We start from the raw sequence: 13,901 nt of genomic DNA, 5'->3' as shown, positions 1-13,901 counted from the left end.
TAAAATGTGCATTAAAAAAAAAAGGTTGGAAATCTGTAACCCGAAATTGGGAAAAGTGTGAATTTTGAAGGATAGCTCTGTTTCGGTTCACACGTGCTTTCAGAAAAGGCAAGTTGGATAGATTTGGCTTTGAATGCATACTGAATTGAATTCTTCCTCTGTCCCTAATGGGGCAGAAACAAGAGCTCCTTAGCTCTGCCTGCCATTGGCTGTGGCTCCAGCTGTCATTGACTCTGGCTCCGCCTATTTTGCCCTCCTTGCTTTCTGCTCCACCCAATGGGCACCAGCTGCCACTGGGAGCAGGCATGGGGAACCAATGGCACTCCACAGGACTGTGAGTATGTTTGTATAGTTCAAGTATTTCCCGGCAGAAATGAGCACCCTGCTGAAAGTCCTTGTTTGACCCCAAAGTAAAAACTGGACACTATTCCACCCTAACCTGACAATAATTGAGAGTTGGCGCTCTGTGTGCTGTTGCATTGCTTTGATGGCTTCCAAATAAGTCCTGTTGTTTTGCTGAGCCTCACCTCCAAAAAAAAACCCACATGATAAGGCAGGGATGGTGAATGACCCACTGGATCTGGCCATGGCTGGTTTTTCCCTCTGGCCTTATTTGCTGCCCTCTTTCCCTTGCTCCTCCTCACCTGCTGGCTTCCTCTGCCCAAGTAGGGAGAGCTCATTGCTTTAAAGTGTTGATCTGATGGCACCTGCAACCTCCACTTGCACCATAATTTGAACCAACCTCATCTGCACATTCTGAAACAATATGCAACCCAAAGCACAGGGTACCTCCCCTCCCCCAAAATGCATATAACTAGGAAAATCATGCCTTAAAATGCATGTATTTGTGTCCCTAGTATAACATCAACAGTGCGTTCTATTAGGGGATATTGCATTAGGATTGGGGAGAAATTAGATTCAGTTCTCATCTGAAGCTGAATCTATCAAATCTGCACTGTCTGAAACCCATGCGTGAACCAGAACACAGCTATCTGTTAAAATTCACCCTCATACGAAATTTGCCTTGCAGTTTTCCAAGTAAACAATTGTAAAAAAAAAAAGCACATGTAGAACCAAAATTGACAGCTCTTTCCATCTTTCTTTAGGAGTGCACTAAAATGCTGTTGAATTTTCAGGAGGACTTTTTAAAAAACACCAAAATGTTGTAGACATGCTAGGAACTGAACTGGTAAACTGGAGAAACGAAATTTGGTGGGTCCCTGCAGCAGACACTAGCTTAAGCCCCTTCCACCTTAAAGTGTCCTTGCAGGGTGGAGGGCATGGCCGGTCAGATCCTCAAACACAAGAAGCCCTTTAAGGAGATGAGGATTCCCCCCCCCCCGCTTTTTTGCAGGTCCCCAGCTGTGAGTTTTTCACACTTGGACATGTCAGCCAGGCTAGAATGGTGTCCTAGCCTATTACGATTAACAGAATGCCTTGACTTTGCTATGCTGGCGGAAGAAGGCACTGAGGGTTTTTTTTATTGTTGAAGGTGGTACATTGCAGGCAGTGGAGGCCCTGCTGCCCATGGGGCTACACCTTTGATGCTCAGCTGCTTTTGGCTGGGTCAGCGGCTCCCCCATCTCCTTTTCCTGTGTTTTCAAGTGGCCTGGGATCTTTAAACATTCTCATGTCCAGGAAAATGTCGTCCTGATGGGAAGGGGTTCCTTTGCAGCCCTCGTCGCCTTTCTGCTGCTCCAAGTTCCTAGAAGAAGACAAAATAATGAAGCTGGATGGGGATGGGGAGAGAGAGAGAGAGGATTGAGGGAATATTATGGGTTCCTGCAAATCCTCCTGCTTAGGTCCAGGTAATCTTACAAACTGACTCCTCCCCAGCTCAGCTCAATAAGAAAATGAGGAGCTGGGGATGGAGGGTGATGAAAACCCGCCAAGCCAGCTAATGTTTCACTGCTGCTGCAGGGCTGCTGCTCAGGACATCGAAGGTTCATGGGCCTTAGCTGTACCACCTGTACCACAACTGAAGGCGGCCCTGTTTAGGGAAGTTTTTTATGTCTGACACTGTATTGTTTTTAATATTCGGTTGGAAGCTGCCCAGAGTGGCTGGGGAAACCCAGTCAGATGGGTGGGGTATAAATTAATTTTATTAATTTTATTATTATTATTATTATTATTATTATTATTATTATTAGTCTGTCTGCCTCTGCAGAGGGGAGCCTGGCCGGCTGGCCCTTGGCGAGGAGACTTGGGACACGGCGGGAAGGCTAGGCTCCAGGGTCCAGAGTCCTCCGGCGGCAGGCAGGGTGGGGATCCCTGCATGGGGGCGCCTGCCTCGTACCCCTTCAAAACCATGGGCCTGGGGCTACGGCCCCCTGGCCCTCCCCCTGGATTAGAAGGCCCGGATGGGTCTTTAGAGCAGGTGTGCCTTAGCTGGTTTAACCTTCGTTCCCCCACATGGTCCTACTGGATTTGATACTAAAGGCCTCTGAACTCCAGGCTTGCGTTTCCGTTCTTTAAAAAGTATTTCGGAAGACAGGGGATGTTTTAACAGGCACACAGAACCCTCTTGTCCGTGTAATCCAAGCTGACTTCAGCTGGAGATGCTGTTTGCTCAAGGGAGGTTGTTCTGCCATAAGAATGTAAGAAGATTCCTGCAGTATCAGGCCAAAGGCCCATTAGTCTCACAGTGGTCAGTCAGATGCCCCCGTGGAAAGCCCCCAAGCAGTACAGCAGCACTCCCCCCCCATGTGATTTCCATGAACATGCCAGGTGATGTGTTGAAAAGCTTTCCTTGATTGACTTCCATCGCTTGCACTGCACTTCCTATATACATTTTAAGGAAGATTGTATCTGTTATTCCGTATTATTCCCATACAATCTCACACAAATCAGTCAATGAAATTTTACTAATATTTTCATATTGAGATATTTATAGAATAAATTTGGAAGAAATTCTTCCAACTTTTCTTCTTTTCCCTCTCTATTTTTTCTTCTTTTTTTCATTTTCTTCTTCCCCCCCTTTTGTTCTTTTTTTATATATGTGTACTTATCTGAAATATATATGTATGTATTTGCAATATTTTGCTTATATTTTGTAAGAATCATGTTAAATAAATTAATAAAAAAGAAAAAGAAAAGCTTTCCTTGAGTTCTGTACTGATCTGGGGTATTTTTTTTGGTTAAGGGGTATGTGCAGCCGACAACTGGACTGCTTCCCCTCACAAGCTAGTCTTTCAGCTTGCGGAGGAGCTGGCGACTGTTCTGCCGCACCCTTGGATTCAAATGTCAAGATGCTGATCAGCAAAGAAAAGAAAAAGCAAGCATCGCTTCTCTTTCAGGAATATGCAGCCATTCCCCCAAATTTGCAGGAGCGGACCTGCGGAGGAAATTTTCGTTGGGTCCAAGGTTATTCCGTTTTTAGGCACCTTGAGTTAATCATTTGTCCCTGCAAATTAACGGAGGTAATCCAGGGCCTGAATGCAGACTTTACCTTCACGCCAAATTGCTCAAAGCAATTTTAAACAGAAGATAAGAGTCACAGTGGGGTTGGATTAGATGACCTCCCTGTAGCGTTGGGTAGAAATTCGATTCCGTTTGCACTTAAAGGGGAATTTACCTTTCGAAAAACAAGATGCAAATCAACCCAAAGCCATCTTTTGAAATGCACGCTTTTCTGAATTTTGCAATGCTGTTCCTCTGCTAGGCAATGCGTACCGAAATGCATATACCGGTACTTCTGTACAGCATGCATATAAATTTGTATCTTAATGGAAATGACATGCAAAACTGCATGGTAAAAAGATGTTTTAAAGCAAACAAACCCGATTTATCTGATTGCCAGATCTGGTGCTAAGGGCAGCAGCTCTTGGTCCCTAAACTGTGGGAACCTATCCCTGGGCCTTTTTGTGGGAGTTTAATATCATGTCTACCATGTGACAATGGCAACAGCAAATTCAGCTTCTTTGCGTCATAAGCCAGTCTCATCTGTGTAAGTTGATTATCTGCACACTTTGTGGGTGATCTGCATGATATAGGCAGATAATTTATGCAGTTACGATTGGCATACATTGACAAGCCAAATGATGTCCATTCCATGTTTTGAATTAAGAGAGGGGGTAGCCGAAATGATGACAATTCCTGTGTATGAATCATGACATGAAAAGGCACAATCTCTTCTGTTTGTATTATAATAGCTCTATAAATGTTGCTAGCATAATTACCTTCACATGCCCTTTGACTATTTTAGGTAAAATGCAGGAATGTTGTGTTTTCCTTGGTGCAAGTCACTTCTCCCCCAACATAGACCTTGTCCCAGGCACTTATGGCTTACTAAATGGAAGGAAGGCAGTGTGGTGCAGTGGTTAGAGTGTCCAACTAGGACCTGGGAGACCAGGGCTCACATTGCCACTTGGCCATGAAGCTCATTGGGTGACCTTGTGCCAATCACTCTTAGCCTAGCCTACCTGATAGGGTTGTTGTGTGAATAAAAGGGGGGGCAGTTATGCCAACTTGAGGTCATTGGATGAAAGCTCTTGGATACATGTAATGAATACATCTACTTTATGTTGGCTACATATTTGAACACCTTAAGATTATCATAAGCAAAGACCAAGGAGCAGGTTTCTGTCTATGTTTGGATACAGCTTGGTGCCATTTTGAGTCAACATGGAATAAGAGCCGAAGAAGAACCTTCTGCATTAGGCCAAGGATTCATCTAGTCCAGCAACCTGTTCTCACAGTGGCCAACCAGATGCCCCCCAGAGGATAAGAATTTAAACTCAACTCCTGGGGCTTTCTGTGTGTAAGCCCTGCACTTTGGAAGACAGGCTCACAGCCATTTTTTCTTTGTTAATTACAGTGGTACCTCAGGTTAAGTACTTAATTCGTTCCGGAGGTCAGTTCTTAACCTGAAACTGTTCTTAACCTGAAGCACCACTTTAGCTAATGGGGCCTCCCGCTGCCACCGCACCACTGGAGCACAATTTCCATTCTCATCCTGAAGCAAAGTTCTTAACCCGAGGTACTATTTCTGGGTTAGCGGAGTCTGTAACCTGAAGCGTATGTAACCTGAAGTGTATGTAACCCGAGGTACCACTGTATATAGAATGAATATGTCCCCTTACCAATTCCCATCACTTTTCTGAACCTTTTCCAACTCTCCAATACCCTTTCTGAGCTGAGGCAAACTGAACCTTTCGAAACTGTGCCAATTTTAGCCACTGATTTTAAAACTGCACTGTTGTGAAGTTTTTTTGGTCTCTCAGAATTCCCAAACAATGGCAGGTACCAGGGGTTGGTGCTGATAAGCAAACAAATGTGGTTAAGGAATGAGGAGGGGAGAAGGCAGATCTACTTACTGGTTCTCCACGTCTTCAATGGTATCAGGCAGTGGCATGTTCAGGGTCTCTGGAAGGAAGCAGGCGGCAATGCCAGAGATGATGGGAGCTGCCCCATAGATCAGAAGGGGGAGAGATGGGGAATACTCGCCCGTCATCCTCACCAAGGGAGCCACGATCCCGCCGACACGAGCCATGGTGTTCCCAAACCCCATCCCGGTCTGCCTGCCATGCAATGGACAGAAAGTTGACAAAGGGGGAAAGCCTTAAGCCTGGGAAACCTGTGCTGCCCCCACAGATAACCCCAGACTTCAACTCCCATCAGACACAGCCAGCATGGCCAATGGCCCAGGATGATGGGAGTTGCAGTCTAGCAATGTCTGTAGGGCCACAGGCTCCCTATTGCTGGCCTAAATAAATTGGTGCCTGGTGCTCATTGGGACTGGTAGGGCAAAAGGCAGGGAGCCCAACACTAGGGGGAGCCAGAGCCAATGACAGGCAGGGGCGACTCATTCTGGTTTTGCTCTCCTCTTCCTCCCTGCTGAGTTCTACATGGAGCAATACTGAGATTGAGGAGGAGGAGGAAGCTACCAGGCAGTGCCAATCCCTGGGGTGGCTGGGAATATGAAGACTGGTGGAAGGCTGCTGGCGTATGGCAGACTGAGATTGGCAGGGCAGCGCCCCATTCACCCGAATGGACCAGCCTCCACGGCAGCCAGGTTACTTGAAGGGTGGCTCCACCTGCCTGTTTTAAAAGATTGGCCTGCCTTAATTAGCTTGGGTCTATGGGGCTTCCGCAGCCGTGTGTGCTCAGGCCACAGAAGCCACTTTAGAAAGTAAAAGGAATAGCACTGGGCAGCATTGTATACCCATCAACTGCCCTGGAAAAGCTGGGACATCTCATTTCCCTACATCCCACAAGAGTGCGGTGGCCATTTTGGGTGCCTCGCTCTCACATGACTTTGGGCTGATATCTTGCGCCGAAAACAGCATTTCCGGGTCCGCAAGATGGGGCTCGCTCTGATCAGAGCCCCGGCCTGGTTCTGACGGTATTCCAGGATAACCGCCCATATAAAATGGCCCACAGTTAAGAGCTTCCGCTAAGTCTGAGGTACCTGATCACCGTGGGGTAAAGCTCTCCCGTGTATAAGAAGACACAGTTGAAAGAGGCTGCCAAGCACCCTTTCCCAAAGACGGCAAAGACAGTGCGCAGGATCTGCATATCTGGGGAGAAGATCAACTCGAATGATTTTGCAAACAACTATTGTTCAGAGCCCTCCAGCCCCCCGACAAATTCTGTTACCGTTTCGACCTTTGGTTTCTCGCCATTATTTGACTTCCTGTTCCACTTTGCATTTGGCATACATTTCCTGCCCCCACCACCTCAGTCTTAAGATAAGGTTTTCTCCTTCTGTCTCCAGCCAAATGACCTTTCGCAGTTCGTCAATGTGTCACCAGCAGTCTTCGCCTCAGAACCATTAGAGCATTTGTGAACATTCTGTGTCTCACCTGCAACTCAGCCAATAACAAGGGTGGCAGCCTGAAGGTGGCAGGCGACAGCCACATTTTAACCCTTGTTAAATAAGTTTTCGGCAACCTTTGGTGAACATTGGCATTTATACTGTGAATGTTGATGCTCCCATCACCAGCAGAAGTGAAGTCAAGGCACTTTCCTTGAGTGAAACGACGCATTATGTTAAATAAGAAATTGCATTTAACATGTCTGTTTGTGGTTTTAAAATAACAGCTGTTGGGATGGGGCTGGGAGCTGATCAGGGCTGGCACTGTGGTTTAATCCTTTCCCACTATGCTGTGGTTTCAACAAAAAGTTCCTCCCTCACCTGCTTGTTTTCTGTTTTATGGTTTTAATTTTTGCCTGTAAACCACTCAAAAAACTTTAGCTGTTGGGTATTGTGCACATATGTAAAATAAGCAAATAAATTAATGAATTAAAATTTGCCTGGAGGAAGGAAGCTGTTAGTAAGAAAAATGCACCCTGCATACGCTCAGGGGCTCTTTCACCTATTCTTCCACATGCTTTTGAGCCAGAAGCATGAACCTGTAGTCACAAGGTCTTATGCCACACAGTTCTAGGACTTAATCCCATTTCACACTGAAAACAAGCAGCCTTTCCTCCTCCACAGGAAACCCTGCTGGGAGCCTATAAACCTAGGAATCTGCTTTCAGCACCCTCACCAGACTACAGTTCCCAAGAGGTCTTTGGAGGGCGCCCAAACACCTCAAGCAGTAGAAAACCAGACTGTTCTCTATTTTGTGGGAGGAACTTAAGCACATACCAGGAAACATAGGTTTGCAGAAGCATGTTTTGTTTTGTTTTGAATTGTATTGTTTTGCTGCTTGGTGGTTTGCCACTCTGGGCTGCTTTAGGAAGAAGAAGGGCAGAGTGGACGTTGAATAAATAAATAGGTGGATAAATAAATAAAGTGGATGAAATAATTCTGTATCCCTAGTGCAGCATACTTATGTCTTTATATATGTTGGAAGCTGCCCAGAGTGGCTGGGTCAGCCCATCCAGATGGGTGGGGTACAAATAATAAAATTATTATTATTATTATTATTATTATTATTATTATTATTATTACCCACTTGAAAAAATAAGATGCCGTGGGATCTTCTTAGAGGAAGAGCCATGGGATATAAATTTAATGCATAAAGCAAATAAATAAGAAACAGACTGTTTGCAGTTTGGAAAGTGATGGGGATGTACATTGAAAAGTATGGTGTGGAATAGTGACTAACAGGAAGATGCATGAAAAACCCTGCAAACAAATCAGGATGAACATTCGTTGTCAATGTATAACCTCCCAGGAAACGAATTGGAGCAAGTGCTCAATAAATCCAACCTCCGCATAAACTTTGTGCAAGCAGAACAAACGCTCAATGGTCTGGAGGAGCCCCTAAACTGTGGTTTATCTGGAGTCTCACCTTGGGGGACAAAGATGTTTCCAGCAATGGACAGGCCTGCTAGGATGAGAGTCAATGCCTGGGTGATCCTGCGGCCAAAGTAGCAAATCACAACGAAGGCAATGAGTTTGGCTGGGATATCGACAGCCCCAAAGATCACCTGGATGAGGTAGACGCTGACCCCAAAGTTCTGCAGGTCCATAGCCAACCCATAGTAGGCGAAGCTGGTGGAGAACCTGGTGGCGGATACAGGGAAAACACACAAATAAGCCGAGGGTTGTGGCTCAGGGGCAGAACATTTGCTCTGCGTAAAGAAAGTCCCAGGTTCAGTCTCCAGCATTTCCAGGTAGAACGGAGGGACATCCCCGTCAGAAACCAGGTGAAATCCGCTGCCTGTCAGTGTAGATACTGAGTTAGCTCAATGCTCTTCAACTTTTGACCCCCCAGATGTTTTTGGACTCTGTTTTCCATCATTATTCTTTATGCACCATTATTTATTAAATTTGTTAGTCGCCTTCCAACCCCAAATGACTTACAACCAACCACCTACCGTTCCATGTACAGTGGTACCTCCGTTTTTGAGCATTTCAGAAGCCGAACGTTTTGGTTTTCAAACGCCAAAAACCTGAAAGTAAATTCTTCCGTATTCAAATGCACCTCAGAAGACAAATTGGCTTCCACTGCGTGTTTTTCAATTTTCTCCATTGAAATTGAAATTCTCCCTTTGTGCCTCAGTTTTTGAATGTTTCCGAAGCTGAACGGTCTTCTGGAAGGGATTACATTCGAAAACCAAGGTACCACTGTTTATCCCAACATTTTCTCCACAGAGCTCAAGGTGGCACGTGTGGCTTCTCCTCTCATTTAGTCCCTCACAACAACCCTGTGAGGTAGGTTAGTCTGGGAAGGAGCCTGTGGGGGGCTGGTTGCACCCCCTCTCCAAAAAGCACCCGGGGGAATGGCCCCCCCAGCCCCCCACTCTACACCCCTGCTCTAACCAACTGGGCTATTCCCCCCCAATACTGAGCCAAGAAAACGATCTAGCTTTTCTTCTTCCGCTTCTTTCATTCCCTCTCTTGCCTTCCCCACCAGCTGCTTCCACCTCAAACTTACCAGACGAAGCAAAGGCAGCACGTTACCCGTCGCACAACAGGCGATCGCACCAAGTCAGCTGCCGTGAAGTTGGACTTGGCGGAGGGTGCCTCTTTCTGTAGGCTGGCTTTCAAGACCTGCAAGAAAAAGACAAGCAAGGGGTTGCCTGCCGCCTGCTGTGGTCTCCGGCCAAATTCCGCACATTTAGGGATGGAATCACGAGACGCCTGGAAACTTCCTTAATGTTTAAGGGGAAGGACCATAGTTCCACGTTTGAGTGCATGCTTTGGATAAAGAAGGTTCCACATTCAATCCTCAACCTTTTCCGGTAGAGGTAGGGGAAAAGCCCCATCGGAAACCTTACAGATCAGCAGGCGAGTGAGGGTGGAGGCCAAACAGGCGAATCCACAGTTTGCACCCCGATTGCAGAATTCGTGTATCCTGACTGCAGAATCAAGACTGCTGCAAAATACGCACAGCCATTTCTTGGATGGCTGGTCCACCTCATCTTCTTCCTAAGGTTGCTACCATTCTTCACCTGCACTCCCAGGCAGGCTCCTGTTCCCTGTAGATGTTTGGCAGGCAGATATTCAACTGGTGCTGATTTTTATTTTACAGCAGAGAGGTGCGTTTTTGTGTGTGTGTGTTTCGGGGGGGGGGGGGGGAGCTGGCACTGCTGAATCACTACCTGTTGTGCAGATGCTAAAAGCTTAGGAGCATAAACCAGGAAGAAAAGGAAGGAATGTTTCTTTCTCTCGCTACCTCAAGGCTGAGCTTCTGCCCTTGCTCCTTCTGCCCATTTATCCGTGCCACTTTTTGCAGCTCCTTGAGTGCCTGGTCCAGTTTGCCAGCTGTGGCATACCACCGGGCAGACTCTGTAAACCACCTGGGCAAGAGAAAAACAGAGAGGCAGCAAGGTGGGGGAACAGGGACACGGTGAGGTGAAAGCAGGTATATACAACCCCTAGGTAATGCCCATCCTGCTCTACAGAAGGAGCCCTTGGGTATTTGTTTAACAGCTCTGCCCTGCACCCCAGCATCTCTTCCTCCAACAAGCCCCTCCCTAGGTTCAGCTAGCTTCCCCCCCCCCTTAGGGCTTATACTTCTGTGCCTCCAATGGCTGTAAGCAGGTTGAACCCCTTTCAACCCCCACCCCAATATTTGTTAGCGGGGGACAGAGTCCCCACAATGTTTGTCCGGGATACGGTGGCTCCTCCCCCTTCCCCTTCCATGGTGGGAGAGCAGCCCCCGGCTCATGGCAGTGGCAGGAGGCGGCGGCAGAGGAACCGCCCAGACACCCAGACATTTTGCATGATGGCGTTGTGTCTTGGTGTCATGTCCGACGCCTGGGCATCATGTACAGCATCACAACATCGCTCATGATGCCCGGATGCGACTCGTGACATCACGGCATCACACGCGATGTCAGCTGCGTCAATCACCCTCCCAAGTCAGCATGCTTGGCTGTAGGAAAGGCAGGAAACCAACAGTTGAAGCTTCCCTCTGATAATGTGCTGGGGAAGCTTTTACTGTTGAACTGCTGTTTGTCAATGATGCAAACACAGGACCTGCTCTTTAAAGCTGAATCGGAGCAAATGGCAGTCTGGGTTTTCTGCAGATCGCTGTTTGCTCCGATTCAGCTTTAAAGAGTTGTTTTTTTGTGGGAGAAGCTTCAGAGAGAAAGAAAGAGGGTGCCCGGACACAGAGCTTTAAAGCGTGGGTTGTTCTTGGAAAGCGTGGATAAGCCCTATATCTTTATCTTTAAAGTGGTATCCTTAAATGGGGATTGCGAGAGAGGAGAGGAGACATCCCGTTTTTTCCTCCTTGCTTATCCAGTCTCCCCTTACAGAAGCTTCCTTGTGACACTCCCCCCGCTCCTCAAATGACCAGTGTCTGCCTTTGCAGTGCCCTCAAGGCACTCCTTCCTCCCCAGCTCCTTCCCCACAACCTCAGCTTTCCTCACCTTCACCCACCAGTCCCCAGCCTCCCCACACAATTAATGTCAACGTTTTGGGCCAGGGACTCCCACCATTGCCACTCACAGCAGACAAGAGAGCAGAGCCACAGCGCCACCTACCAGCCGTACAGGAAGAAGGCGAAATAAGGGAAGGAGACGGCCAGTTGGAGCCAGCGCCAGTCGCGGATGGCATAAGCTATGCCGGCGAGGATGAACTGCCCGACGCTGTAGCTGTATCCAGTTACCATGCTGATGGTGGCCCGGGAATGCATTGGGGTCCACTCTACCGCTGGAAGAGGAAAACCCCATGTTGCCGTCTAGCAATGTTCAAAGGAGTGAACACCCACCTAACTGATTCTGGGGTTTCTAACAAGAACTTTGACCTAAACTCTGTGTCAAACAGAAAATATAAAACCAGTACTTTTTTCCTGGAAGTACTCAAGGTTACACAGTACTGGCACCTTCTGCCCCCCTCCCCATGTTAAAAGTGTGGTACTTACTGTAACAATTTCATGGTGAGTACCTCTCCCCACCTTTTTATATAAAAAACCACCGTATAAAACATCTGGGACAGATTGAACTTCTCCAGTTCCTCCGGGACATAAATGTACATCAAAAGGAACACCTGAAAACCTTATTTGCATCAGTGGAGAAGTTAAAACACAGACCTAGCTAACGGTAAGGCACTGCTATATTTAGGAAGATTTATCACTTCTAAATATTTTGACAGTTTAATCCCATGATTTGAATTCACACATGTAAATAATGAAGAACAGGTTTTGTTAGTCTGATATCGTATGCTCTAAATGAGTGGAGATTTAAACCCAGATATCCCTTATTCTGTGCAACACTCACTACAACACAACATACTGCCTCGGGGTGTGTGTGTGCACAAATCACACTTGAACCCAGATCACAAGGCTGGGAAGTAGTCATCACTCATTTTACCCCATTGGTAATGAGGGATGAGTGAATCTGTCAATGATGATTGGCGTTTCTCTCGGGTTCTCATTTTACCAGTCTTAGTCCTCCTTGTTTCCACATCAGTTTTTCAAGTTTCTTTTATATATATAAAAAAATCCTCATGACAATTCACCAGCATTTTTGTGTGAAGTTTTCCTAATATACAAATGTTTGTATGTCATTTTGCCTAATATGCACATTTTTGCAAAGCGATGTCTCCTGATACAATGCATTTTTCCATTTATTTTTCATGAATATATGCGTATTTATGTGCTTTTTTGTACCTAGGTTTTAGAGGTGTGGATGAGATAGGATGCCTCTGGTTCAGTTGTTTTATTACGTGTGCAGATTAGATGGTCACGAGGCACCAGAAGTTGCATCGGAGGCCCCACGGTGTGGGTGCCGAGCACCCATAACAAAAAATTTGTGGGTGCTTGGGCCCCCAGGGTCCCCTATAGTTGGCGTCAGTGGCATACTCAACATACAGGTGAAAACAGCCCTTTGATTTTCTAGGAGATCTGTGTAAAAGTCAGATCTAGCAGAATTAAGCAGAGGCTTGAAAAATAGAGCTGAACAAGGAAACGACAGCACATTTCCAACTTCCTTCATTGTCTCCAGGTATCTTTCAAAGGAGAAAGGGGCAACTACCTTCTCCAGCAGGGGGCAGTACCTGCGTGGTGGTGGTGGTGGGCCTCAGAGGCTTTGTGAGCTCCAGGGGAAGTCCTCAAAGGTGCCCGGGTGCCCAAGGGCACCATGTTGGTGACCCCTGATTTAATATCATTGTAAGAAAAGGCAGTGTGCGTGGGTGGCCATTTTCTTAGAAAAACAACAACTGAAAAAAGAGATTCCAAGACTCAAACTCTCTCTCATCTCTAACTGGTTGTCTTTGGTGGATATGACTGCCTGTGATTAATGGGAGAACAATGCCCTTTGCACATGCCCAGAGGCCTCAGGCAGATTTGCAGCATGCTTGGCTAATGTTTTAAGTCTTGGAACCAGCCACTAGAGGAAACTTACTTACACAGCGACACGCAGTTCAGCCCAATGCCTGAGAGAGCCATTCCTGACAGGAAGCGGAAGATGCAGTAAGCTGTGAAGCTGGGGGCGAAAGCAGCGCAGGACCCCGAAACAGCCATTTGGAGACAGGACCAGATCAACAAAGCTTTCCGGCCAAACCTAAACCGGGGAGGAACGAGTCTTGTTATAGACAGGGTGGTGGTCTCTGTGTGGGTGAAATCTGGAAGCGGTGGGAATGGAAGAATGATCTGGAAAAGGAGTGGGGGAGCTTTTACAGCCTGAGGGCCACATTCCCTTCTGCGCAGCCTACCAGGGGCCACATGCCTGTGGTGGGCAGGACCAGAGACAAAAGTGGGATATTATATTTGTACAGTGGGCTGGTTTCTGCACATGCCTCTCTCTCCTCAACCCAGACAAGCAAGAGGCGGTATCAGAGTTTGAGGGTGCATTCCAGCCAGGCATAAACACTCAAGGAGGGTCTGGCTGGGGTGGCCTGAGGAGGATCCTGAGGGCCAGAAAGAGAGTCATGGAGGGCAGAATTTGTCCCCCAGGGCTGAGACTTCCCACCCCAGAGCTGCTGGAGAAGCACCAAGGCGATAATGGCTGGAGAATGTAAAGAGAACACACCATAGCTGCCAGCATCCTGGGAGGGCAAA

General features: G+C 47.1%; 1 protein-coding gene across 1 annotated transcript in view; it reads right to left on the bottom strand.

The window, feature by feature from the left end:
• Positions 1–1,449: 1,449 nt before the first annotated feature.
• Positions 1,450–13,901, bottom strand: part of LOC310750933 (uncharacterized protein) — a gene marked incomplete at its 5' end in the record, with an annotated part of 32,205 nt that continues 19,753 nt past the window's right edge. The window contains 8 exons of the mRNA XM_083589330.1: positions 1,450–1,705; positions 5,316–5,519; positions 6,410–6,518; positions 8,241–8,455; positions 9,330–9,445; positions 10,071–10,194; positions 11,386–11,554; positions 13,250–13,404. Coding sequence (XP_083445456.1) covers positions 1,549–1,705; positions 5,316–5,519; positions 6,410–6,518; positions 8,241–8,455; positions 9,330–9,445; positions 10,071–10,194; positions 11,386–11,554; positions 13,250–13,404 — 1,249 coding nt within the window. The 3' untranslated portion in view covers positions 1,450–1,548. The remainder of the gene's footprint in view (positions 1,706–5,315; positions 5,520–6,409; positions 6,519–8,240; positions 8,456–9,329; positions 9,446–10,070; positions 10,195–11,385; positions 11,555–13,249; positions 13,405–13,901) is intronic.

Source organism: Podarcis filfolensis (genome assembly GCF_964270895.1).
Source record: "Podarcis filfolensis genome assembly, chromosome: 16".
NCBI lineage: Eukaryota > Metazoa > Chordata > Lepidosauria > Squamata > Lacertidae > Podarcis > Podarcis filfolensis.
This window is presented reverse-complemented; position numbering and strand designations above follow the sequence as displayed.